This window comes from Sorex araneus, chromosome 5 (assembly GCF_027595985.1).
Source record: "Sorex araneus isolate mSorAra2 chromosome 5, mSorAra2.pri, whole genome shotgun sequence".
Taxonomy (NCBI): domain Eukaryota; kingdom Metazoa; phylum Chordata; class Mammalia; order Eulipotyphla; family Soricidae; genus Sorex; species Sorex araneus.
The window spans coordinates 160,534,241-160,562,078 of record NC_073306.1 but is presented as its reverse complement, the minus strand read 5'-3'; the positions used below and the strand labels follow the sequence as shown (position 1 = coordinate 160,562,078).

The 27,838-nt window shown below is 47.4% G+C and overlaps 1 protein-coding gene across 1 annotated transcript in view; it reads right to left on the bottom strand.

The window, feature by feature from the left end:
• Positions 1 to 27,838, bottom strand: part of ZCCHC4 (zinc finger CCHC-type containing 4) — a 52,590-nt gene that overhangs the window by 18,701 nt on the left and 6,051 nt on the right. The window contains exons 4-8 of the mRNA XM_055140613.1: positions 19,406 to 19,681; positions 18,912 to 18,992; positions 9,844 to 9,916; positions 3,437 to 3,587; positions 1,577 to 1,677 (exon numbers count right to left, since the gene is read on the bottom strand). Of these exons, the coding sequence (XP_054996588.1) occupies positions 1,577 to 1,677; positions 3,437 to 3,587; positions 9,844 to 9,916; positions 18,912 to 18,992; positions 19,406 to 19,681 (682 nt within the window). The remainder of the gene's footprint in view (positions 1 to 1,576; positions 1,678 to 3,436; positions 3,588 to 9,843; positions 9,917 to 18,911; positions 18,993 to 19,405; positions 19,682 to 27,838) is intronic.

Sequence of the window (27,838 nt, the reverse complement as noted above, 5' to 3'; positions counted from 1 at the left end):
ATTCTATTTGCAGTATGGAGGTAGAATTACGGCAATGGGTGTCTGTTCATTGTTGGTAACGTCAGTTCCTTTACAACATCTAAAGAACTGTTAGAATGGCACACGCCTTCGAGAGGAGAGCGAAGGCGACCCAGCTGCCTTCCAGCCCTGAGTCTAGGCAGGGGGCTTCATCTCTGCTCAGAAACTCCAGGAGTAAGACGCCATTCCCAAAGCACCAGCAGGGGGCGCCTGTGGACCACACAGTGGGGCCAACTATTGAGGCCAAGGGCAGGGATGCTCACCGGATGGAGCGTCTGTGTCAGTGTGCTGTGTCCAGGTGGCCATGGGAAGGACGTCCAGTCCCTGGTCTGCAACCAGACCCAACACTGGTGCCACTCTGTTCTTTTAAAATTAAGGTACTATCAGTGGCCGGTGCGATAGTACAGCAGGGTGGGCACTTGCCTTGCACACGGCAGGCCCACCTGCCACTGTAGCACTGTCCTCCCGTTGTTCATCGATTTGCTCAAGCGGGCACCAGTAATGTCTCCATGTGAGACTTGTTGTTACTGTTTCTGGCATATCGAATATACCACGGGGAGCTTGCCAGGCTCTGCTGTGTGGGCGGGATACTCTCGGTAGCTTGCCGGGCTCTCTGAGAGGGGCAGAGGAATCAAACCGGGTTGGCCACGTGCAAGGCAAACGCCCGACCCGCTGTGCTATTGCTCCAGCCCACTCATGCGCACTCATGCTTATTCACACACGCTCACTCACATGCTCACACTCACACACATGCTCATTCACATGCTCACACAATGTTTACTCACATGCTTATACACACATACGCTCACACTTGTGCTTGTCCTCACACATACCCATGCTCAGGCTCACACACATATGCTTGTATCATACAGACCTTGGCGTCTGTGCCTCTATGCCACCCCATGCCCAGGGTGCACCTCTCCAGTGAGCTCCACTGAGGGGCGCAGGGAAGAAGCCTGGGTTCCAGCACCTAGCAGAGCAGACTCGCAGCTCTACAAGCCCCTCTGAACAAGACAACCTGAGGCCGATCCTGGGGGCAGGGACAGGGGCTGAGTGGTTCTGTGATGATCCACAAAGACCCGGCTGGCCTCAAACCTGGCTCCGCTCCCCATGCACCTCAGCAGGCAAGAAAACAACTCTTTTTTTTTTTCCCTTTAGGGCCATGCTGGCCATGCTCAGGAGTTCCTCCTAGCTCTGCACTCAGACATTACTCCTGTGGTACTCAGGGGATCATGTGGGAAGCTGGGGATTGAAGCCAGGTCAGCCATGTGCAAGGCAAGCGCCCAGCCCGCTGTCCTAGGGCTCCAGCCCCTGGTAAAGTACTTTCTCTTGGGGTTCCCCCTGGCTCCCACTGACTAGCTTCCTTTTATAGGCACTCATGCCTGGATACTTTTCACACACATCCCCCAGGGGACACACATACAGGAAGCCCCGAACAGAGAGCTACCAAAGGCCTCATTTCAGTCACCGCAACTGACAGCCTATCAGAATATTCATTCCTGCTGCAGAATATCCATCCCTTCTCCCACCATGCCAGGAAATGGGAAATTCACAATACCTGGTAATCCAGCATGGAGAAGCTCGGGAAAAACTGACAAATTCGGGATTCGAAAAAATAAGGGAAAATCCAGAAAATGGGTAGTTCTTTGTGATGATTTTCTAGTGAATTTAAAAAAAAAAAAAAGAGGGTTAGAGAATAAGAAACTGATATTATGAAAAATAAATAAATATATGAAACACACAGCTATCCAGAAAAAAACCTTCTGGCCTTGGGGGTATCGCAACTGTTCCGTACTCTGACGTCACGCCACAGGACTGCTCACTGAGGGCGCAGTGACTACTGGGGCTTCCCGCAGGCGGTGGGAACATACTTTCCCAGGACAGCACAGCTACACTCTGCAGGGCTCGCCTCAGAGACATGTGGTGGGGTCGGCCCCCACGTGGACTGTCAGAGCAGCCGCTCCCTGCCCTGCCGGGTGGTCCTGGCAAAGCGGAGGGGAGGAGTCAGAGCTACTCGGTGCAGCGCCTTGCCTTCGAACAAGCCTACTCACATTAATTTGGTGGGGGTGGGGAGGGGGCTGGGCCACACCAGGCGATGCTCGGGGCTTACCCCTGGCTCTGCACTCAGGAGTCACTCCTGGGGGTGCCCAGGGGACCGTGTGAGATGGAGCCCAGGTTGGGCGTGTGCAAGGCGAGCAAGCACCTCACCCGCTGGACTGCCCTTCGGGCCCCGTAACATTAGTTCTCAGAGGAGGCGGGGACCCAGCCCTGCGTGCCAGTGCCAGCCTCCCTCTCAGCTTCCTCTGTGACGCCCCTGAGCTGAGGCCGTGGGGAGACGGCATCCACACGCAGGAAGGGTCTGTCGCAGTCTGCAGGGGCTAAGCAGCAGCTGGAGGGGGCCCACCAAGCCCTTTCCTCTGCCGCTCACGGTACTCGGAGAAGCGGACGTAAGGGCCCAAACTGAGCCGGCTGGTCAAGGCTCTGGGCCCGGTACAGATTTCATTTACACTCTGTGCCCAACGTACATTATTTATGTGGCACAATTAATGAAGAAGCTTGATCACAAACTCCCGACACTTCATTTATCAGCTAGCAGGCTGGAAATGGGGGGCGGGGGAGAAGTGGCTCTACTGACTAAGTAGATGATTATATTAAAAATACTCCAAAGTCCACCTTAAATAATAACACCAATCCAGTGGGAACTGGTGGCTGATAGTCACCGTGGGTGTGGGTGTGGGTGTCCATGGGTCCCTGACGCCACAGTGAGGGCCCAGGAGGTCCCTGGAGGTGTTCTCTCCCCACCCACCTCCTGTCATCAGTTCAGAGCTCTGACCCAGCATGGGGAGACCCCTGAGAGCTCCGGGTGAGGCTTCCCGACATGGAGTGTAAGTCCCCGCGGAAGGAGCTGGGGCCTGCCTGAGAGCCCAGGGGCAAGGCGTGCATCCGCACACGTGCACTGGTAAACGACAACCTCTGGCTAGGCTTCATGACACCCTCTGATGTTCAAATATTTCACCTACCAAACACTCCTGAAAACACCAAGGGCCCGGAGAGCTAGCACAGTGGCTTAGACACCTCCTATCCAGCTGATCCCGTTTCCATGCCCGGCACCCTGGAAGATCCCTCAAGTGGAAATGAGCCTTGAGCCCAGGTCCGGGAATCCGCCCTGAGTCGCTGGGTGTGTGCACTGCTGCCGGACCCCACCAATGAACAGATAAAAACACCTGATTTGGCCAATACAAAGTGTCTCGTAATTATAAAGTTTGCCACATCATGAAATAAATCTGCTTTTGAAAGAGATGAGAATTCAATGCGTGTCTATGTTATCGGCACTCCGACTGACGGGGGGCTATTAATCTTTGACAAGTACATATACTGAGAAACACTTCGTTTGCAGTAAAGTGACAAAACTTCACACCTTGGCTTTGACTTTCTCTCCACATCGCAATGAACTTCTTAAATGTGGCAGCGAGAGGTTCCACCAGGCCTCCGAAAGGAGGGTCAGTCACCAGAATGACGCCTTCACCGTTATCTTCCTGTAGAAATGTTCTGCAGACGTCCAGGGCAGCCTGGGACAGAGAGAAGTTCCTTTCTGAATGAGCACTGGAGAGAGGTACTTGCTCCGGACAGGGGAGAGCGTGCCCTGGGGCTCCCTTCACTCTCGGGAAGGAACTGCAGCCTGCCCACCACCCCCACCCCCCACCCGCCCCCAAGCCTCTGAAGTCTCTTTCACTCGGGGCCCCGAGAGTTTCCTCTCTGGGTTCCTCAAGAAGCAGGTTTTGCAAAGTGCAAATTCAAATGCCATCCCTATCAGAGGACTACACGTTACAAACAAATTAAATAATCAAATTTAGTCACCTGAGAGAGAGAACTCATTGGCCATGAAGACTTAAGACGCTCAGCTTGGGGCTGGAGCATTAGCACAGCAGGTAGGGCATTTGCCTTGCACGCGGCTGATCTGAGCTCAATTCCCAGCATCCCGTATTGTCCCCTGAGCACCGCCAGGAGTAATTCCTGAGTGCATAAGCCAGGAGTAACCCCTGTGCATTGCTGGGTGTGACGCAAAAAAAAAATAATAAAATAAAATAAAAAAAGAAGACGCTCAGCTCAATTCCATGAGCAGAAGTAGGGAGCGTGCTGAGCTATGGAGCTCCAAAGAAGCCTTTCTCCCATCCCTATGGGTTTGCCCACTGCCATGACTTCAGTTTTATTAATAAGAGTGCAGATTACCAGTGAAGCCCACCCAAACCTGGTCACCTGGTTTGGGTGACCAGGCCTCTGACAAACATACTTGCATAGTCAGTACAGAAAGGAAATTCACAGAAAGCAGAGCTTATCCTGACAAGGAAACAGGGTATTAACATATTTTCCCAATAGAGTGACCGGAGTGTTTTTAAGACATGTAAAACCAACATTTACTACTGTCTGCGAGGATGTTTCACTTTGCAGGAAGTTACAGAGCAAGGCAACCCCTACTAGTCGTGGTCTAGAGAATTTGTGATCATGATCAGTCCGTATCCAGCAGAGCAGATCAACCCAGAAGACCAAGTGGCAAAAGATCACGCTGTTTAAGCACATTTTAAGCTTCAATAAACCTGCGTGTTCTCTACAATGAAATATATATTGCCCTGTCACTAAATCAATCTAGAAGACCAATTCAGCGGGGGACCATAATGACCATGCGTCCTCGGAGAGTCTCTGAGTCCAGCCGCAAAGGAACAGCGGCGTGCCAAGCAATCCTCAGCCTCCTCCCTGACAAGGGTCAGAGAATGGAGCACGCTTGATGGAGTAACCTAGAGCACCAGACCTGCTGCTGAAACCATCCACTCCTTGGAGTTGTGGGGAAAAGAAGATGCCTAAGCAAGGAAGCAACACCTAAGATTCTTCTTCTTCTTCTTCTTCTTAGATTTTTAGGCCACACTTCAGTAATGCTCAGGGGTTACTCCTGGCTCTGTGCTTAGGAAATGACTCCTGGTGGTGTAATGAGCACTCAGCGCCCATGGGCTGGATAAATGACAACAGTTCATCAGTTTTCATTACATCCTCTGATGTTCAAATATTTCACATGTAAGATTACGTGGAGTGACCCTGGTTGGTCACATGCAAGGCAAGTGCGTTGCATCAAGACGGCCCCTTCGCCTGAGACTCTTATCCAAGTTCTACAACAGCAGAAGAAGGAAAGACCTCCTTCCAGGGAAGACTCAGCATGATGCCCCAGCACTGGCTGCTCAGGGACATGTCTGGCTTATGCCTACAGCTGCCCCTGCTAAGGTCATAGGACTCTTCTTCATCTGCTACTGTACACAAAAAAGTACAGGACATTTAAAATTTTTGTTTTAGAGCCACAACCAGGAGTGCTGAGGGCTTAGTCCTGGCGCTGCATTCAGAGATCACTCCTGGCAGGGCTGAGGGGACATTATGGGGTGCCGGGGACTGAATCCAGGTTGGCCACAGGCAAGGTAGGTGCCTACCCATTGTACTACAGCTCTGCCAACCCCCAAGCTTGGCAGTTTGGATTGGCAGCCTCTACATGTCCCTCAGTCCCCTTCACCAGAAGTGCCATTAATGCATATGACACTTTTTATGACCTCAAAAATATTACTTGCTAGCAGAAAATCCCAGATGGGGTTTTGGATTTACTTCCTTTGATTTCTCGCTTGTCTGTGTATGGGGAGCCCCAGCCGACAGCACTCAGGGCTAACTCCCGGTTCTCCTCAGGAATCCCTCAGAGGTGCCCGAAGACCATCTGCGGTGCCGATGATCAAACCTGGGCATGCCATGTGCAAGGCAATGCCCTCCCCACCGCTGAGTGTCTCCACCCCCAAAGTGGGGCTCTGTCAAGTATGTACACACGGTGGCAGAGGCGTCACCCTCCCAACACCCCGATTCCTTCCCACAAGTCCAGCAGACACGTGCACTTATCCATCAATTCACAGATGGCAAAGAGGTGTTCAAACCCTGACTGAGGAAGTTGGGAGGAAAAAAAGGGGCAGGTAGTAAAGTCGTTAGAGAATCATTTCCTATAGATCAATCTCCACTATTGCTGTGCAATTAAGATGCTCCAAAAATACAGAGGGGACAAAGCCTGAGCTCGACGATTATCCTTCTGGGAAAGAGAAAATAGAATTCAATTTTGGTAGCGATTCCAACAGTTATTCTAGAAACTTTTAGAGCAATTCTATCCACTTTCAACTCTAAGTTACAGAGGATTCCTAGGAATAGACATTACATGTTACTTCCTTGAAATATATAAAATTGCTGGGGCTGGAGTGATAGTACAGCGGGTAGGGCATTTGCCTTGCACGCCGCCAACCAGGGTTCGAATCCCAGTGTCCCATATGGTCCCCTGAGCACTGCCAAGGGTAATTCCTGAGTGCAGAGCCTGGAGTAACCCCTGTGCATCGCTGGGTGTGAACCAAAAAGCAATATATATATATATATATATATATACATATATATATGTATAATTGCTTGTTAACTGCTACGGTGTTTACATTGATTTTATTCTTGTCAGTCCTGCTCAAAATTGAAATCAGAATTCTGGCACAGAGCAACAGTACAGCGGGGAAGGAGCCTTGCCCTGGAACGTGGCCCCTCCTATGGCCCGCGGAGGCCCACCAATAGTCATTTCCGAGCACAGAGCCAGCGGAAAGCCCTGACCGCCTCCGGGTGTGGCCCCCAGACCAACAAACAGGGAAAGAAAGAGAAAAGCAGAAACAGAAGCAAATGCCCTGGCTCGCGCGCCAAGCCCGTGGCCACTTGAACGGTCTCCTGCTTGTTTCTGTCTCTTAACTTGCCTGCTTCCCGTCTGGAGGAGCCCGCGTCCCCTCCTATACACAGACACCTCTCTCTCTCTCTCTCTCTCTCTCTCTCTCTCTCCTTCTCTCTCCTCTCTCTCTCCCTCCCTCCCTCCCTTTCTCTCCTCTCTCTCTCTCTCCTCTCTCTCTCCTCTCTCTCTCCCTCCCTTCCTCCCTCCCTCTCTCTCTCCTCTCTCTCTCGCTGTCTCTCTCCCTCCTATACACAGACACCTCTCTCCCTCCCTCCTATACACAGACACCTCTCTCGCGCTCGCTCTCTCTCTCCCTCTCTCTCTCCTCTCTCGCTCTCTCTCACTGTCTCTCTCTCCCTCCTATACACAGACACCTCTCTCTCTCGCTCACTCTCTCTCTCTCTCCCTCTCTCTCTCCCTCCTATACACAGACACCTCTCTCTCTCGCTCGCTCTCTCTCTCCCTCTCTCTCTCCCTCCTATACACAGACACCTCTCTCTCTCCAGACACTCTCTCTCTCCAAAGACACTCTCTCTCCATAGACACTCTCTCTCCTCTCCTCTCTCTCTCTCTCTCCCACCCTCCCTCTCTCTCTCTCTCCTCCCCACCCCCCTCACATCTTTCTAAATAAGTTTTCATAAAGGATATCTTGCTTCACCAGAAAAAAGAAAAAGGCAACTAGACCAAGCCTGGGCCAGGACTATCGCGTTAAGCAGGAAGAGCTCGGATAGTCCCTCACTGTGCCCCCAGCCTGCTGTCCCTGTGAGCGTCAGCCCACGGATCCCCCAGGCCACAGCGGTCACCTCCATGCCAACATCCCACCAACACACAGACGCGGCCTCTCCAAACTGCCCGGCCCTCTGCCAAAAAACAGCTCGTGCCTCGGGGGCCCGGCCCAGAGCGCCCTCTGCCTTGCCCCCGCAACACACTGTGTCTTCTTCCTTCCACGTGGGCAACACCTCCACACCCCACTTCTCTCCTTTCTCCCGCCTCAGTGCTCACAGGGAAGGCCCTGCTCCTCGGCTGTGAAGTGCACCTTCGATTCCTCACTCTCCTCCATGCTCATCCAGCCACTCCTCAATCCCAGGGACTATCGACCAGAGAAGTCCTTCAGGAAGCAGTAAAAAACGTCGACGGCTAACCGCTATTTATTTCGATACTTAGTTTTCATGGCTCTCGTGGCCGAAACATATCTATCTCAATGCGAAATGGATTCTGATGGAAGGACTGTGCCACGGGCTTTCTTTTTACTAAATCAGGGGAATCATTCAAGTCCACCGACAATTTAGAATTTGTTTTTGCTCCCTGAAGGCTTCATTTTTCAGTCTTGCTTGATTTTCATTCTATCATTAGCTAATGTCTTAAAACATAATGCATGTCAATGTATACTTATGTTCAGCTGGATTCACAATTTTTAAAAAATTTATTTACGATGTAAAAAGTCACCCTACTGAACAGGAGAAAACAGCCACACGGCATTAATCAGATAAAGAGCTAATATCCAAGAAACACTACGTGCTGGCAAAGCTCAACAGCAGGGCCTGGAAGAGAGCAGTAGAAAAGCTAAGGCGTTTGCCTCGCACGTGGCCAGCTCGGGTTCAACCCCCAATACCACAGAGGCCCCCAAGCACTGCCAAGAGTAACCCCTGAGCACAAAGCCTGGAGTAGCCCCTAAGCACTGCTAGGTGTGACCCAAACCCCCCACCCCAGTCTCAATAATAACAACAATAACAAGCCCATCCAAAAATGGGGACAGCAAATAAATAAACACTCTCTCAAAGACAACGTACAGCCAGCAGGCACGTGAGAGTGTTCCCTGTCAGTGACGGGCAGGGAAGTGGCAGGCAGAAACAACGAGGGCCAGCGCCTCACACAGCAGCTACCCGAGCAACCAGTGGAGCTGGGGCAAGATGAGCCGGGAATCCTCTCACTGCGGGGGAACGCCATCTGCCTCTAGGAGTAACAGTCCCAAGACTCCTCCAAGAAAGGAAGGCCAGAGCTTCCCTATGGCCCAGAGGTTCCACTTCCTGGCATCTACCCTGAGAACACAGGAAACAGTAACCTGAGAAAGAAACATGCACCCCTCTACATTCAGCGCGGCACTGAGTACAACAGATGAACGGAACTAAGACGGGAACAACCCAAACGTCTGAGGCCAGGTGAGCGCACAAAGTATAGATACATAATGAAATGCTGTGTGGCTGCAAGAAAAAAAGAAAATCTTACAACCACTAAATCTCAATAAAAAAAAATTTTTTTTAAATAAAATCTGGACCAATAGCACAACGGGTAGGGTGTTTGCTTAGCACACGGCCGACCTGGGTTCAATTCCTCCACCCCTCTCGGAGAGCCCAGCAAGCTACCGAGAGTATCCAACCCACACGGCAGAGCGTGGCAAGCTCCCCGTGGCATATTCGATATGCCAAAAACAGTAACAACAAGACTCACAATGGAGACATTACTGGTGCCCGCGTGAGCAAAATCGACGAGCAACAGGATGACAGTTCACTGCAACTGGGTGGGTAGAACAGGAAGGCATCATGCTGAATGAAGTAAGCCAGCAGGAGAAGCAAACAGACCAGCTGGCCTCATTCATCTGTGATATGGAGAGCAAGAAAACAAGAGCCGAGGTAACATCAAGGACGACAAGCCCTTGGCCCTGGGTCACCAAACGGGAGGAATGAGGAGGAGGATCAGAAGCAATACACGCGCAAGTGGAGGCTCTCACAACCGGCCTGCCGCCAGGCACTCTGAGAGGCCAGACGCCCGACCAGCTCACACCGCCCCTGAGGCCCTTGAGTCTGAAAGTCAAAGTCAAGAAAGAGGATGAAGAGGTCACCCCCAGGGGCTCCCTAAACTCTCAGCCACAGACGCAAGGGATGAGCAGTCCACGGTGGGGCGGCCCAATCCATGGGAGGATCCTAGGACAGTCTGTTAGGAGGTTATGTCTCTTCCTGTGGGGCTCGCACAAGCATGGCAAGGGTTCCAGCTAAAGTGGGGCCCCAAGCAGGTACCCTTGAATATCGCTCTTCTACAAAAAGAGGAGTGATTCTTACCTTTCCGTCAAAGAAGTGGTGGTTAAACATGTTATAATGGCAAAAGCTATCTTCCAGATAAAACTGAGAGTATCTGCAAAAGAATTATTTTTACAGGAGTTATGTACTAAATCACACCTAATCAGTATAATATTAGCAAAAATTTTACACTATAAAATCACCCCTTTAATAAAAACAGTATCAACAATCCCTGGTTTTTTGGGTTTCATTGTTGTTTTACAATAATACTTTGTAATACAAAGTCTCAGGGAATTTTCATTAATGGGCACGAAACAAACTATTCCTTGGGTTTCAGAAACCAGTCGCAACACTACAGAATTCTCATATACAAAACACATCTCGGCTGGAGCAAGAGTCCAGCAGGTAGGGTGTTTGCCTTGCACGTAGCCGACCTAGGTTTGGTCCCCGGCATCCCATACGGCCCCCCTGAGCACTGTCAGGAGTAATTCTGAGTGCAGAGCCAGGAGTGACCCCTGAGCATTGCTGGGAGTGACCTAAAATGCAAAATAGTAATAATAATAAATGTACAATGATATAGATAAAATATATCCATTTCTATGATCTAGAGGATTATACATCAACTATCAGGATATGATTAGGTTGTCATGCAATTTATACTTGAGAGAGGCTGGCAATTAAAATACAACCCAAAGAGCAGCTGTATTTGATTTTGGGGTGCTCAGGGATTCCTCCTGGCTCTCTGTGCTGCTGGGTGCTCCCAGCAGTGCTTGGGGGAGTGTGTGGGGTTCGGGGTTAGGCAGCACACCCAGGCCTCCGGCGCCTGCGCTGGCCCTTAGAATAACTTTCAGGAAAACACTGAACCAACATTTCTGCTATGAATTCCTTTCTGTGCTGAACAGAAGAGTATCTAACAAAATCTTTAGCTATCGAGATGAATTTAATAAAATATTTCTCGATACATAAAAAAAAGAAGTATGTGCATTTCATTTTTATTTTTTCACCGAATTAGTGCCAGAAAAGGGACTATTTATTACTGATGAAATCATTTTGTTCTTCTAACATGCTATTTTAAAATGCAATCAGCAATAAATGAGAGTACCCGCTTTAGGTATTAACATTTTATAAATTTTTGCTCATTTACTAGGCAAATTTCATACCAGACTATGGTTTAAATCTGCATTAATTTGATTTCTTGCAAGGCTGAATTTATTTATTCCTTAATTGTATTTGTTTGCCTAGCTGTTTTCTCTATGTATATGGGTCTTAATATCCTGTTGATTTCTAAAGATTTTGTATAACATAAAAACCGATTTGCGATCAATAAGATTTTCAATGGTCATGATTTTTTCATTGTTGCTGGGGAGACCGTATCTGGCAATGCTCAGAGCTACTCCTGGTACAGTGCTCAGAACCAATGACTATCAGTGCTCAGGAGCCAAGCACTATGGTGCAGGGATGACAGAGTGGATTAACTGAAAACTCACTGGGACTCGGCCCCGCTCACACAGCTTCCTTGGCTGGATCCTGATGGCAGCAATCCTCCGCTCCCCTCACTGAGCGCAGCTCCGGGGATGGCTCTGGCTGGCCCGCTCCACGATGCCGTGGGGGGAGTCCAGCTCTAGGAGGATGGTTGGGCTGCAAACTATGTCCCTCATATACTACGGCTTTGGGGGCACACCTGGTGGTGCTCAGAGGTTACTCCTGGCTCTGCGCTCAGGAATTACTCTCGGGGTGCTCAGGGGACCATATGGGGTGCCAGGGATCAAACCCAGACAACCGAGTGCAAGGCAAACACCTACCTGCTGTACTATCGCCTCACGAAGTTTTTTGGTGCTACCTGAGCATCAGCTTCTCATCTATCGGATGAGAAAATAATGAGGAAATCCGCAAAAAGCCTAACACAGCTACACAGCATACCCTGAAACGTGAGGTACTTTTATTTTAATAAGTTTCAGTTATAGAGATTTGTATTTTGATGTCTCTAATGTTAGGAAACTGTGTCCAACCAAATTTCCCCCCCCAAAATCAAAATATATGTACACACACATATACACACATATACATACATATATTATCCTATTATCTTGGATCATCAATGTAAATATAGTTGATCATTTGATTGTCTTTTTCTCTTTTGCATTACTTTGAGTATGAACAAAAGAAAATAAAAGAGAACAAAAGAAAATCCCTTACTAGATATATTTCTACTGCCCTACCTTTTATTTACTCCATTTTTTTTTTTTTACAATTGCTTCCCAAGAATGCAATCGTTATTTTTGGAAACTAAAAGAGAAAGTTTCATTTACATGAAATTCAGCACAGCACACTTGGCCAAAGATTTCTGGGCAAAGTGGACAGAGGCAGAGAGGAAAAACAAAGCCAAGATATCAGCTCAAAACTTCCATCAAACACAAACAAGGGAGCATAGTCATATCTTAAATTATAAAAAATCACCTCGAACTGCCCTCTTAAAATGAAACTGGCCACAAGGAAGTATTCTCTCCATTGAGTAAGGCAAACAAAACCAATCAGAAATGCACGCATTGAAAGCTGCTCAAATGGACATGCACCTAATTTGGTCATTCCTTCACCTCAAAAGGGAGTCGGTGAGGAAGTGTGAAACATGCCCGGCACACAGGAACTCTTAGTAACCAACAACTGAATGAAATTAGTTCATGTGGGGTCAGAGAGAGAGTGCAGAGGGTAGGACACTGGCCTTGCACTGCTGGGAGGCAGTTAACCGAAAGGTTGGTGGTTCGTGCCCACCCAGGGACGCCAGCTGTAAAAAACTAAGGCTCGCCGAGGGGCGCTGAGCACTCGCGGGCTCTCCGGGCGGCTCTGTCTCACCGCCCACGTTCGGTGCCCTGGAACCGCTGTGTGTGCCGTTGGTCAAGGGCAGGCGACGGAAGGAAGAAGGCCAGACTGGTTGCTCGATCAATTTATTTCATTCTCTCTCCCTGCTTCTCTCCCGGCTCTCGGTCACTCTCTGGATCTCTGGATCTGGCCCCCGTGGATCTGGCCCCCCATCCCACTCTTACAGCCTAGTTAAATCTCCACAGCATGAGGGGGTTGGGGCATACACATAGGTGTGGTCCCCATCAATAGGGTAAGGTTCCTTTCCCTTAGGGGATGCTTCTCCTAGGACTTAATTCTCTTTCGGCAGGAGGATCCACCCAAGGGCGGAGTCCCATGAATGTGTTTCTCTTCTCCTCAGCCAGCAAACATATAATAATTCATAATATTAATTATTTTGTATGGACACAATAAGAGATGCATTAAAGCTTATAGAATTGCTCTCCTGGGGCCATCTCAATCTCAGACTACAGTGCTCAGGCCAGATCAGTCTTTCCTATCCCTGGCAGGGTCCCAGTCTCATAATTACTATTGGATCTTGACAGCATTTGTCTGATCAAGCTCTTAACTTATAGTTAAGAATTAGGCACTTTGGCCAGGCCCATCTTGATGCCAGGGTAGCACATAACTCACCGCTTGCCCTGGATCCTTCCTGTCCCGCGTTGGGGACCCTGCTTTGGGGTGCTAGGAACTGAGGGCAACTGAGGCTTAAGTGGAGAAAGCAGATGCCCGGGAGGGAATAATATTCGAGGCCAATTAATTCCCAAGTTATAAAAACATAATATTGTCTTCTTGTGTCTATACAAAACAGACATAGCTTTAAAGTAAATTATTCAAAAGGCACAAGAAGAGGAGAAAGGCAATATTAACTTATATAATATAAATTCAGTATCCTAGGAAGGTCTGTCCTTGCAAATTAGCAGAGTCAGATTAAGGGAAAGCCTCGGATTAACTCTTTTGGGGAAGAGAGCATGGAGAAGTGATTATAGCTAAACAAAGGGATGGGAGAGATTCGGGAACACCTTCATGGGTGTGACTGGGGTAAGCCTAAACTCCAGGGAAAACCGGGACAAGCTACTTGTGGCAAGGAGGGAAAGGACAAAGTAATGTCATCCTACACTCCCTGAAAGAGAAAAATCCAGGAAAATGGTGAGTGAAGAAAAAGGTTATATATAGCTGGCCCGGGTTGAACCCCCAGCATCCTATGTGGTCCCCTGAGCCCGCCAGGAGTGATTTCTGAGTGCAGAGCCAGGAGTAGACCCTGAGCACTGCTGGGTGTGGCCTAAAAACCAAAACAAAACAAAACAAAAAATGGTATATTGATTCTATTTTATATATTTATATGCACATGAAAGTTGGTAAAAAGCTGAAATACAGATATTTTAGGTGACAAAACTGAACTAGTACCCTTAAATTCTGCCCAAGTCCTTTGACGCCAAACACTGCCTTCTCCCCCTCCCAACCCATTTCTCCATATATGTAACTTGCTTAGGGAAAAAACCTGTCTGTCTTCAAAGAAATCAGAATCACTGTATAATTATTAATGTAACTTCAAGGATCCACGTGATTGGAGAAATAACATTGTACCATTTTCACTGGAGTAAGAGTGACAAAGGTAGAAATCTGAATGTTCACAATGATGGACATATAGTCCTGAATAATTCAGCTGAAGGTCGACATTTTATTTCTCATTTTACTTTTCTAGTACTGAACCACCTCTGCCCCTCTCTGACGGAGAGCCCACTCCTTTACTCAGAGCCGGCAGGAGCCCTGAATGACCATGCCACAGGGGAGGCTCTGGAGCCAGGATGTGGCTCCAGGGGGGTGTGTTGAGGCTGCATGTGGCTTATTCTTTCTACAGGACAAGGAAAGCTGCCCTCCTCAGAGCTGCACACAAAGAGGAACAAAGATAAAGCCGGCACATGGAGAACCACAGGGAGGCGGCACCTGAAGCAAACTGCGAGGCTCAGGGTCCCAGTGGGCCAAAGTCTCCTGGACTCCAATAAGGTGAGCCATCCGATTCTCCTCGATTGGGGGCTGGGGTGACAGGACAGCGAGTAGGACATGTGCTTGCAAGCAACTAACCCAAGTTCGATGCCTAGCATCCCATATGGTCCCAGAGCTCACCCTCAGTGCAGAAAGGACTAACCCCTGAGCATTGCAGGGTGTGGCCCCCTTAAGAAAAATCTCTCCTTGACCTAGACAATGGTCTGGGATGCCAGTGAAAGATTCCTGATTCACACATAACAATTCTAAATATATTAATAATCTAGGAACCAGAGGTTATTTCATCTGGAAACTGTTGTGGAACAAGACAAAGGGCTTAGACAGAGAAAGCAGTATGATGAGGAAGGATGGCAAGAGAAATGGGATGCAAAGTTGTCAGAGAAACAGAGCAGGTGGGGCACTGGCCTTGCACACCAGACTCCATCCCCAGCACTGCATATGGTCTGCACAAATCCTTTTGTCACAAATGATCCCTGAGTACAGAGCCAGGAATAAACCCTGAGCATAGCCAGGTAGGCCCTCCCCAATCAAACATAAATAAGTAAGATTTTTTAAATGATACATGTTTATCTCCAGAAGACAAATTCTTAATATCTTTGTTTCTTTGACTGACTGGCTGATGACCGGGCAGGAACTGACCCCTAAGCTTCAGACACGCCAGACAGGGACCCTGCCTCCGAGCACACCAGGCCCGGGAGCAGAATCAACCTTTGGCAGCTGGGTTTTCTCATCTGGAAAATGAAGAGGATGCTACTGCCTATCTTGGGGGTTCCTGTGAGGGCGAGTGAGTCCCAAACAGGGACTCAAAGCACCCTGGACACCAGATTATGATCACTAGTTACCATCAATATTAGAATGCAGAAGTTAAACTTGTACCCTGACAGAATATATGCACAGTAACTCATTCCTTTTTTAGATCAAACAACAGCATGAATACTCTAAGGAGCTGGGAGATAGAGTAGCAGGTAGGGAGCCAGCCTGGCTGGGGCCCACCCCGGCTCCGTCCTCAGTATGGCCAGGCCTCCCGACATCGCAGGATGCAGACCCTGAGCCCAAGCACAACTGGAGCTGGTCACAGAAGAGCCAAGCACCACCCAGGGGCCCAGGCTTCCCCAGCACCGCAGGTCTGAATAGCTCCAAAGCCTGGGGCCCGGGCACTGAAATGCCAGGCTGAATACTGCCCTGTGGTCCCTGGGCACCAATTGGTAGCAAACCAGCAACAAAGGCAGCAGTAAAGATGATGATGATGATGATGATGATGATGATGATGATGATGATGATGATGAGAAAGAAGAGGAAGAAGAGGAGGAGGATGCGTTAGGAAATATACATGGCATTAAAATGAAAGAAATGGATAAGGCCATTCTGTGGAATATTACAGAGTCATGAGCAGGATGAAATACAGTTAAACAGGAGGACACAGATGGGCTTTGAAAGTATTTATGCCAAGACAAAGAAGTGGGCACAAAGTCACACAGTTTATGGTTCTATTTCCAAGATGCATCCATGAAAGATAAAACCAGGCTGACAGAAAGTGGAGCAGAGCCTGTGAGGGGAAGAAAGAGTTTAGGTTTTTGGTTTTTTCTTTCAGTATGATAGCAATTTTCTGGAATTAGACAATGACAATGTTTGTAGAGCCATGAACATATCAAAAAAGAGTAACAATATAATTTAAAAGTTCAGTGAAATTATAAAATTTAATAAAAGATATATCAATCAAAGAAAGAAATTGAGTTCATCTTTAAGAAGACTGCATTATCAGTTATGGAATTCCATTTTGCCGTAGGTCATTCATGTCAAGTAGATATTAATGTGCGAGTTCTACTAAGAAAGAATGAGAGTACAAATTATTTCTAAGAAACAGAGTTGCTTAGCTCAATAACCTAAAGATTGGTTGGAAATTTAAAGATAAATGATAAGGCCATATTTTCACTGTGGCATTTTACACTTAAAAAAATTAGTGAGTAGGAGTAATCTCTGAGTGCATGAGCCAGGAGTAACCCCTGTGCATCGCCGGCTATGACCCAAAAAGCAAAAAAAAAAAAAAATTCGTGGTAGGCTGAGAGATAGTAGAGCTTGCCTTGCACATGGCCAACCCAAGTTCAATCCCCAGCACCCCATGTCCCTCAAGCTCTGCCAGGAGTGATCCCTGAGCACAGAGCCAGGAATAAGCCCTGAGCACTGCCTGGTGTGCCCCCCAAAAAAACCAAAACAAATAAACAAAAAATACTTGACATGCTTTTAAGGGAAGAATGAGTAGGTACTTTCATAGATTCTCTCTAATAAATATTGAACTCCATCAGAACAAGTAAGTTTAACATTTAAAAAACGCCTGATTTCTTCATTGATTCATTCATTCAAAACAATAAACACTGCTAATCTTTTTCTTTTGGTGGGGTGAGGGGTGATGAAAGTTGGGGCCACACTTGGCGATCCTTCCTTAGGGGATACTCCTGGCTCTGTGCTCTGGGGTTACTCCTGTCCACTGGCTGCACGAAAGGCAAGTACCTTAACTCCTGTAGTGGCTCCAGCCCAGAACACAGTACCTTATTATCTTAAAAACTCACATGGTGTTGGAACATTGTATGACTGAAATCTAAACATGAACAGCTTTATAAGGGTCAATCTCACAGTGATTCAATAAAAGTTAAGAAAAATAAAATCTCACATGAACTTCCAAAATGCAAACAAAACAGAAATTAGAAGTTAAAATGTACAGAATAACAGATCTGAGTTGGACATGTTTGCCCACCTGTTATAATCAAGTCAGCAGCTTCTATGTCGCCCCCAGAGAGGAGCCCACAGGGGTAATTTATCGGGCATATCAGCTGTCTCTTATTTGGACCCTCCCCCACAAAGTACAGGTCTGTGCTGATCCTCTGCCCTGTCTATCCCTAGACGGGGCTCCCTTTCGAGCCAAGCTATGGCCAGCACAAAACAACAGACACAGCAGCTGGCAAAATACAGCAGGAGTCAGGATGAGGCCAGTACCCATGGCCAGGGAAAATAGGGGCCAGGAGTTCTGGTCAATGGTTGGAATCAACCACAAGTGTGTGGGGTGGAGGGCAGGTTAGGACAGAGAAAGGACCAGACAATAATACCTGGAAATGATCACTCTGGACAGAACTGAGTGTTAAAAGTAGGTAAAGGGATATACCAGATAACCTTTCAGTATCCATATTGCAAACAATAATGCCTAAAAGGAGGGAGGGAAAGGGAAAAGGAGAGGGAGAAGGGGAGAAGGGGGAGAGAGAGCGAGAGGGAGGGCAGGGAGAGGGAGAGGGAGAGAGGGAGAGAGAAGAAAAGCACCTGCCATAGTAGCAGGCTGGGGGTGGGTGTGATGGGAGGGAAACTGGGAACACTGGTACTGGGAAATGTACACTGGTGGAGGGATGGGTGTTGGAACACTATGGCTGAAACCCAATCATGAACAGCTTTGTAAGGGTCTGTCTCACAGTAATCCAATAACAAAATTAAAATTAAAATAAACAAAACATCGAGATAAAACAAAACTATGTAGGGAGCCATTTTACAAGCCTGGCTCTTATCCTCTAGTCAAGCGGAGGCTTACTTGGGATTCCTGTAACAAGGTCACCACTGCTGACCTTACTGATCTTATCAGTTCGCCATTCCCCTCTCACTAGCCAACGCCCATGCCTGATCTGCATTTTACTATTGTTCCTATGGGTGTCCAAGCATGCATACCGCCCCCTCCCACCAAGAGGTATAAGTATTTTAACTGCTGTGAATAAACTCTCCTCCTCCTCCTTCTGCATCTGCATCTGCATCTGTTCATTCGGTTGCATCCCCTCCTTAGCCCCACAAAGGGTCCTCCCTGCGGGACAGGATGATGCCCGCAGGGGGGACCCCACAAAACTATAGAAGAGTCAGAATTCATCTTTGAAAAGAAGTATATAAGAAGAAAGTTGATTCAACTGGAACTGACTTCTAAATTATCAGCCAAAGACAACTAGCCACATTCATAATGAAGATGTAGAAATCCTGTTTGCCACAGAGAAATCTATTGCCTCCCAATTTGAAATATGGACAACAGCAAGTTGAATTTATAAGTACAAAGGTGCTTTATAACCAATTACCATTTCTGAATGTTAACTGAAGAGTCAATCAAAGGCTATAAACAACGGTAGAGAGAAAAACACTACAAAGAGACAGGAGACAATAAGGAGAATATCACATGCTATGGATGAAGAAAATAATGAATATATTACTATATTTTACAAACCTACCGAAAATCAATATCCAGTAGCAGGCTTTTCATGCTCGACTTCATGTCATCTGATGCTTCTTGCCTGATCAGCTCATGCAACCTACAGCAATTGGTGAAAGCAACTTCAATAAGGAATTCAAAATGCCATAGGTAGGAGCTAGGTAAACATCAAAGAGAAAACCATCCATGATCACATAACATTTCAATTAAATAATCTGGCAAATTTGGCAGATAAAATCAGAGACTTCGGTTCTACAAATACTTTCAAAAGTATATTGAGACCTAAAATCATAAAAACGATCAAGTGAGCATCACCAATCAAATGAAATCAATGAGGATTTCTCTCCAAAGCCATCCAGGCCTGTGACTTCCCTGAGAAGAGATGCACGGCCCATACTGCCTGGTGTACTCAGAGCTTCGTGCCCTGCCCCATGTTTACAGAATAAGTAGCGACCGGGGGCACTTTCCCTACAGTTTAAGTGGCAGAAGTGTGCTACGAATCAGACACCCTACCTCGGTGTCCCGACACATAGGACCCTTCTAAATCCAAGTGCAGAGAGGAGTTCGGCCAAGAACTGACAGCTCCGATCAGCAAACAAGTACTGAGCGTTGGTCTTCTTGTTCTCCAGGGGATAAAGGAGGCGACTGGGTCTTCCTAACTGGGGGCCAGAAATGTCACCCACCACCTGGTGCTCCTCATGCTTCTCCCACTCATCCGGCAGTAGCAACTGTTGGCAGCTCTGGCAAAACTTTCTCTGCCATGAGGGCAAGTCGATAAACTTCAAGTACCTTTAAAACACAGGAGAGTACAAAACAATCCACTTTAAGCAGGTTATTTTAATAGTTAAAAAAAAAATTCTTTCTACTTTCTACTGGCACCCACTCGAGCAAATCGATGAATAATGGGATGACAGTGATACAGCGATTGTCATTATCAACAAAAGTATTATCACTTGCCAAAGAGGACTGCGTGAAAGCAGCAAAGCTAAGAAAAACTGGAGCAGGGTGGGCTGGAATTGATGCCTGACAGCCCTTCCTGCCGAGTGGAAAAGAATCGGCCATTTCATAAGAATTGAGATGCTCCAATGTAGTCGCTGAATGAAGATCAATATCCACTTAAAATGTGAATATATTACTCGAACAACTTAGCAGTAATGGAGTCTACCGGCACATTTAAATTTATTGACAAATCTATGTGTTCTACCTGTGAAGTGTTAAACAGTCGGGCTCACTGTGACAGTCATTTTAAAATGAGAAATTAAGATCATTCTTCAAGTCCTTATGGCACACTTAGCAAGAAAAATTACCTCCTAAAGAAAAAATGCTCCCACAAAGCTCTATCCTTCACAGCACCGAGGGAGGCGGGAGGGGAAGCTCGGCCCCCAGACAGCAGGGCGCTCCTTGGAGCTCAGGAAACACCAGACTGGGTGGGCGTCCAGCTGGAGATTTTGCACGGCACCCTTCCAGCGGATTCCCATGTCACCACTTTCCCTGTGCTCCCTGCCCCTTTCACGAGAGATGGGTGCAGAAAATCAGCACATTTAACATGCCATTAAAAACTGCTGATGGTGCATATGCAACAGCAGCTACGAAGACCAGAAGGAGAATCCACAAGGAAAAGAAGCAAGATTCACCGGGCTCGCAGAAGGCCTGAAACGTCTCCAACCCCAGGGAGCAGGAAAGGATTCTGAGCTGGAGCTGGTCACATCCATGCAACACCAACGGTGCCGTCCACTTGCTGACCCCAGCCTGAAACTGCCCTATAGACCTGTCAGCAACCAGATTCCAAGAGAGCTTTAAAACTCTGTGTCTCTAAGCACAGTTTCACTCCCAAGCACCCCGGGCAGTGATAAATAGATAATGTAAATGATGGCTTAGGGTGCCATCATTTAAATGTTTCTATTTATATGATAACTATTCTCTGAGAGTTTTTTTGTTTAATTCTTTTAATTGAATCACAGTGAGCTACACAGTTACAAGGTTGTTCATGTTTGGGTTTCAGTTATATAATGTTCCAACACCAGTTCCAACTGAGTGCCCTCTCTCTCTCTCTTTCTCTCTCCCCTCTCTTCTTCTCCCTTTCCTTCTCTCTCCCTCTCTCTTCCTCTCCCTTCCCCCCCCCTCTCTCCCCCCACCCCCTTTTGGGCACTGTGGTCGGAAATACAGATACTGAAAGGTTTTTATGTATATCCCTTTACCCTACTTCCAACACTCAGCTTCTGTCTCCAACAGTTTAAGACTAATATGAGTTCACAAAGTCAAGAGCGGGGGCTGCTGGGAGCCCACCAGGCACTGGTGGCCCTGAGCTGCCTCCCATCCACCCAGCAGAGAGACAGAGACAGAGCCGGGGGACCACAGCCTGATGGTGAAAATGGCCCGATGAATGTAGAGCTGCTAGCACACTTACAGAACATCTGAGGGGGGTTGAGGTAAGGACAGATGTGATTGATCATTTACACAGAATAACATTTGGCAGAAGAAGTTCTCTTGGGGAGAATTCCGAAGGAGACACTCTGCCTCCCAGGGACACCTGCATTGCTTTTATCTTTTCCTCTAGTTGTATATGTTATCAAAGCTTGCAGCTGTTTGGATCAACACAGTAAGAGACAAAGATCCCAACTCTGAGTTCTCTGGGCTCTGAGAGCAGACAAGGCTTTTACCATCAATCTCAGTCTAAGTTTCCTCAGGCCAGTTCAGCTTGCCCTTCCCCATGGGGGTCCTGTCTCTTAAGTCACAACAGCTTGCATCAAGATCATGCATTTGTGCTTTCTAGAATGTCCCATTTTGATGCCGGGGCAGCTTTGCAACTCGCCCCAGGTCCGTCCCAGTCCCACGGCGGGACCTCCCTTTTGGGGTGTTAGGAACTACAGCAACTGAAGCCTGAGTCAAGTAATTATGACCAAGTAATTATGCCCAGGGGCAGATAGATTTCAGAGTCAATCAACTCCCAAATATTAGGAGCATACATTAATGGTCCTTCTGTATTTAACCAAAGAACATTGCTCTATAGTAAAATGTAAAAAAGCTATAAGGGAAATAGAAAAGCAGGTACAAATATGAGGCACTTCAAATACAAAACAGTACAAATACAAAGTTCAGAATTACCTGAAAGTTTTGGCTTATAAGTAATCAAGACTGGGGGTATGATGCCGTCAACAAGTCAACCTGTACCTGTGGGGCGAGAGTATCTGCAGCTTAATGGTACCTTCAGGCTTCCTGACACCCCAAAATTGCTGCTGTGCCTTTGGCCAGGCCCCAAAAACTTGAGACCAAGTTTACCAAGAAATTAAACAGCCAAAAGTTAGGAAGGTGGGAGCCATGCCCACAAACCACTTCCGGCTCAGATATACAAGCTCAGTTATTGGCCTTATTTCAGAGACCCATATAAATCTCAAAAGAGATCAAAAGCCACACTTAATCTCGAACTAGTGCATGGCTGAACAGACTGGGGTAAATCAGTGGGGGGCAGGTTGGCCTGTGCCTGCCCAAGCAGAGCCCCCAGCAGCCGCTTGCTTCCACAGTCCAAAATCGCCGCCATACATACCCTAGCCTGTCTCCACCATCTCAGGACGAACCTCACCAAGATATAATCTGCTGAAGATTCGGGTATGCGGGTTTTGTGACTGAAATCTCCAGGATTTCATGGATTGGGGTGGGCTACCTCCCCCCACTTCCCAATACACATGGAAGCACTGGCAGTCACCCCACAAACCAACTCTAGTGCCACTCTGTAAACTATTACTGGCCTTGCTTCAGAGACCTATAAAGAAATATTGAAAGAGATCAAAAGCCAAGAGACACAGCAGCGAGTCCCAGAAGACACCACAGTGCCAGAGATCTCTCCGGTCCCCATACTGAGCCAATTTCACCGAAGCACCCGATGGAGCAGGTGCAGTCTCCCCGCCTACACCAAATGGAACCCTAGCAACCAAGAGCTTCCACATGCAAGGCCCAGGTATGCGGTTCCAGGACTAAATCTCTACACCACACAGTGGCAGAGGCACTGGGTTGTCCCTCCCCAGCTCCCAGCCTGCTCGTCAGCCTGGCTGTCACCCCCCACAATGTGCCTCCAAGTGCCATCTTAGCATACCAACAGCCCTGGTACGGAGAAACCCAAATAAATCCCAAAATGGTTTAGTGCCCTACAGAAAAGTCTCTGGAACCCAACCATTTACAATCTAGAATTCCAGAAGTGCACAGTCGTGACACCCATGATATTCAAAATGAGCAATGGACAATAAATGAGCTAGCATCTGCCCCTAGCAAGCAGGCTTGAATGGGGGTGGGAAAATTCGAGCAAAACATAATGCCCCAAAGTAGAGGGAGAGTATTGGGGAAATTGTCTGCTACGGAGGCCGGGTCAGGACTGGGACGGGGGTGGGGATATACTGGGGACACTGTGGTAGAAAATGTGCACTGGTGGAGGGATGGGTGTTCAATCACTGTACGGCTGAATCTTTGAAAAGTTACATGAAAGCTTTGTAACTGTATCTCATGGTTATTAAAAAAAAAAAAGTAATGTGGAGTCCATGCCCAATTCAATCAGCTTAATCAGTGACTGAATAAATAGCAGTATTCCTACATAAAAAAAAAAAAAGTAGCCCATTTCTCCGCGCCCGCACCCCCAGAATGACTGACGAAGAGGAAGGAGCTGCTTGGGACACCAGCAGCCCACCAGCAACCTGCAGTATGTGACTTGAGAGTTTCCGCCAGGTCCCCCGTGCGGAAATCTCTCTCTCTCTCCTTCAACTGTTTCCCTGGACTTTAGACAGAAACCCAAAACCGCGCAGCCACGGCCGCGCGACCTAATGTCATCTTAGTATCAGCAATATGTAATGGTTCCTTCTTAATGGGTCTGACTTTTGTGGGTGATCTTAACAAGAATAGTAAGTATTTTGTTGAAATATTGAAGGCAATCAAAATGGTAGCCATCTCTCTAGACTGAACTAAGCTATATCCCCACGCCGGCTGAGAAGAAATATCCTTCTTTCTCGGGAAGAAATGTGGTGTGGTGTCAAACATAGTGTGATGTCCATTAAGCAAACAGACCTGGTGGCGTGGGAATGGGAAATAAGGGGAAAAATTAGGTACATGGACCAGCGGGACGCTGGTGGTATCTCGAGCCGGAGCCGATATCAGCGCAAGACCTTTGGTTCCAGAAACTGCTTGCAGACACTCTACTAGACTATCAACTAAGCCAGAGCCCCACGCAGACTGATGACGGGAAATAACCATCCTCTTCGGTTTTTTTCCCTTTGTCAGACAGCGTGGCGATTACTAAACAGGCGTGAACTCGGTGGCGCGGGGCAAGGGGGAAAAAGAAAAGTTATGTAACAAACATCAGGACTTAATATCTCTATATTCTTAGCAATGGAGAACTATCAAATGCCTCATTGGCAATAGGACTGTCTTTTTCTTTTTGGGGGGAAACCCCAGCAACGGTAGTGAGTTGTGTGTTGAAACATGGAATGTAATCGAGATAAGCGTAAATGAAGTGAAACTTATCACGTACAAGGGTGGGGACTAGGGAGGTGGGAGGGGGCGGCAGATATACTGGGGGGGTTGGTGATGGAAGATGGGCACTGGTGAAGGGAAGGGTGTTTGAATATTGTATAACTGACATAATCCTGAGAACTTTGTAACCCTCCACTTGGTGATTCAATAAAAAAAAAAAAAAGGGAAAAAAAAAAAGTAATCAAGACTGACTTGGGGAACTGTGACAATGAGAGGTAAAATACAAGGGAAAGGTTAAAGATAAACTTTAACTAAATTAGGGATGCTAGCAAGGCATTGAAGCATGTCTGGGAGGAAGAAAGGGAGCAGTTCACTGATGAAGCCTAAAGCATTTCGGCTTAATATCCAACAACTAGAAAGCAAAGAAAGAAAGAGAAGAAAGAAAAAAATAGAAGAAACTTGTGGAACAATCCAAAATAAGGCCAGTAAGACTGGGGGTGGGGTAAGGTGGGGCTGAGGCAAGAGTGGAGAAAAACAGGCCCTTGACTGGAGTCGGATTGCCTTATGCATCAATCCTTACCATTGGTGGTAGTGTAAAATTCTAAGTCACAGTGGCTAAAAAAAAATAAACACACACACACACACACACACACACACACACACACACACTGCTTTTGTTGTTGTTCTTGTTGTTATTGTTTTGGAGAGGAAGGAGGTCGCTCAGGGATTACTCCAGGCTCTGCACTCAGGAATTATTCCTGGCAGTGCTCAGGGAACCATATGGAATTGAACTCAGGTAAGCCACGCGCGTGACAAACGCCCTACTGAGGGCACTATACTAACTCTCTGGCCCCAGCAGTGCTCAGGGCTTACTCACGGTCCTGCTCTCAGGATGGGGCTTGGGGACCATATGGGGTACCAGAGATCCAACCAGGTCCAGCTGTGTGCGAGGCAAGCACCCTTCCCACTGTACTTTCTTTCCAGCCTCTTCCTCCTGATTTCTTATATGTGACCTGTGTCACCTGTTTGATTCCTCTGACAGTCTTTTAAGAATCTTTTTGGAAATAACCCAAATGTCCAACAGAAAATGAGTGCATAAAAAAGCTGTGGTATAAAAAAAGAAAGAAATGGAACAGATAAAGGAAGGATAGTCATAAAATAAATAAAGAAATAAATAACTAGGGGCCCGAAGCAATAGTATAGCCAGTAGGGCATCTGCCTTGCACACGGCAGACCTGGGTTCAATATCTGGCATCCCATATGGTCCCCTGAGCACTGCCAGGGTAATTCCTGAGTGCAGAGCCAGGAGTGACCCCTGAACATCTCCAGGTGTGACTGACCCAATAAGACAAACAAACAAACAAATCCCAAGGCTCCAGCAGAACATTAGCCTTGCTGGGTGCCTGTGCTCACTCTCCATTCAATCCCAAGCCAATGTTTTGGCAGTGACTGAATTTTGTAGTGACTGAATTTCCAGATAGTAAACGAATCTCGCTGATGAAATACCTTTGTTATGAGCAACCAGGCTCTCTTAAACTCCCAGGCTGAGGAGACAGTACAGTGGGTAAGATGCTAGGCTTGCAAGCAACCAACCCAGGTCTGATCCTTGGCACCACAACCGGTTCCCTAAGCCCACCAGCAGTAATCCCTAAGCACCACTCAGTGTGGAACAACATAAACAAACAAACAAAAAAAAATAGTAAGCTCTCTCTAAATATACATGGTATCACTCACAGGTACGAGATAAGGGAAAACAAACAAAACGAAAGCCAATTCTTAGATTCTAAGAACAAAATGGTGGTGACCAGTGGGGTACAGAGAAAGAAAGGCGGTAGAGGGTGCTAGCTGGGTAAAACTTTTGGGTCAATTGTATGGCAATGACTCCCCACTTGCAGTGATGATCACAATATACACCACCATGCACAGAGGTCAAATCATAATGCCATGCATTGGAAACCTAGCTACTTTGATTTTTTTTTAATTTAACTTAATTTTTCTGAAGTTGTACACAGTAGTTCACTACATTTCATATTCAAACACCAATCCCACCACCGTGCACCTTCCCACCACAAGAGTGGTGAAGATTGTTGTATTTCATTCTGGAACCATTTAAGCTCTTGTATAAGAGATTACAAGAATGTATGTCAAACCCAAACAAATGTGTGCTACTTTTGGTACATCAGTGGGGTAAAGTATAAGAGTTCACGTGGCCGCAAATGCGGCCCTGCACTTCAGGACGTTCTGTGTTGCTCTCTTCCGGGAGCTTTATTTCATAGTTTCTGGCTTTGACATTTTTCTTTTCTTGCTTTTTGGGTCACACCCGGCAATGCACAGGGGAGTTACTCCTGGCTCTGCACTCAGGAATTACTCCTAGCAGGGGACTAAATGGGATGCTGGGAATCGGACCCGGGTCGACTGCGTGCAAGACAAATGCCCTACCCACTGTGCTATTGCTCCAGCCCCTGATATATTTTTTAAAGGCTTTTATAAAGCAAGCCATCAAAGCGCTTTGAAATCTATTAGGAAACTTAAGAAAGGCATTTCACTACAGTCCTTTCCCTACACTCCTTTCCACTTAGCCTAAATACGAACTCAGAATCCTTGGGAGCTCAGCCGCTCAGAGGGAAGGAAAGAGAACAGGTTTCCTTACAAGATAAGGGAGATAGTCCAAAGGGCTGAACTGCAAGGTTGGCTGCAGGAGGCCCTGGATCCATCCCTGGTACTGCAGGAGAACTACAAGCACCGCCAGGTGTGACCAAAATTTTGTAAAAAGGGACTGGAGCGACAGCACAGGAGTAGGGCTTTTGCCTTGCATGTGGCCAACCTGGGTTGGATTCCCAGCAACCCATATGGTCCCCCGAGCACCGCCAGGAGTAATTCCTGAGTGCAGAGACAGGAGTAACCTCTGTGCATCGCTGGGTGTGACCTAAAAAGCAAAAAAAAAAAAAAAAAAAAAAAAAAAAATTGCAAAAAGACTTGCCTTTTTACAGTAGAAAAACAGAGTGATGGTATAGTGGGCAGGGCAAGGATGCTTGCCTTGCACGCAGCTGACATGGCTTCAGTCCTGGTACTACATAGGGTCCCCGCTGGATCTCTGAGCTCAGATTCAGGAGGAAGCCCTGAGCACCACTAGGTACAGGGCCCGCCCCCCGAAGCAAATGTAAACAAACAAAAGTGTGTGTGTCGGGGGGAGGGCGTACAAGTAAATGCCAGTGGCGAGAGAGACAGCTCCAAGGGCTGAAGCACCCCGCAAGCACAAGGCCCTGGGTGGGGTCTCCAGTGGCTCCTGACCTCCTGAGCACCCAGCACAGCCAGGGGGCCCCTCTGTCCGCAAAATGAGCAGAAACCAGGCCAGCAGCTCTGAAGGACGCATGAGGATCTATGGAACAGGAGTGCCAACAAAGGAAAACTGTGGCTCACATCTCACTGGGCAAAAAATTGTTAACAATGCAGATTTGAAAAAAAAAAAGTATCATGTTAAGTGAAACGAGT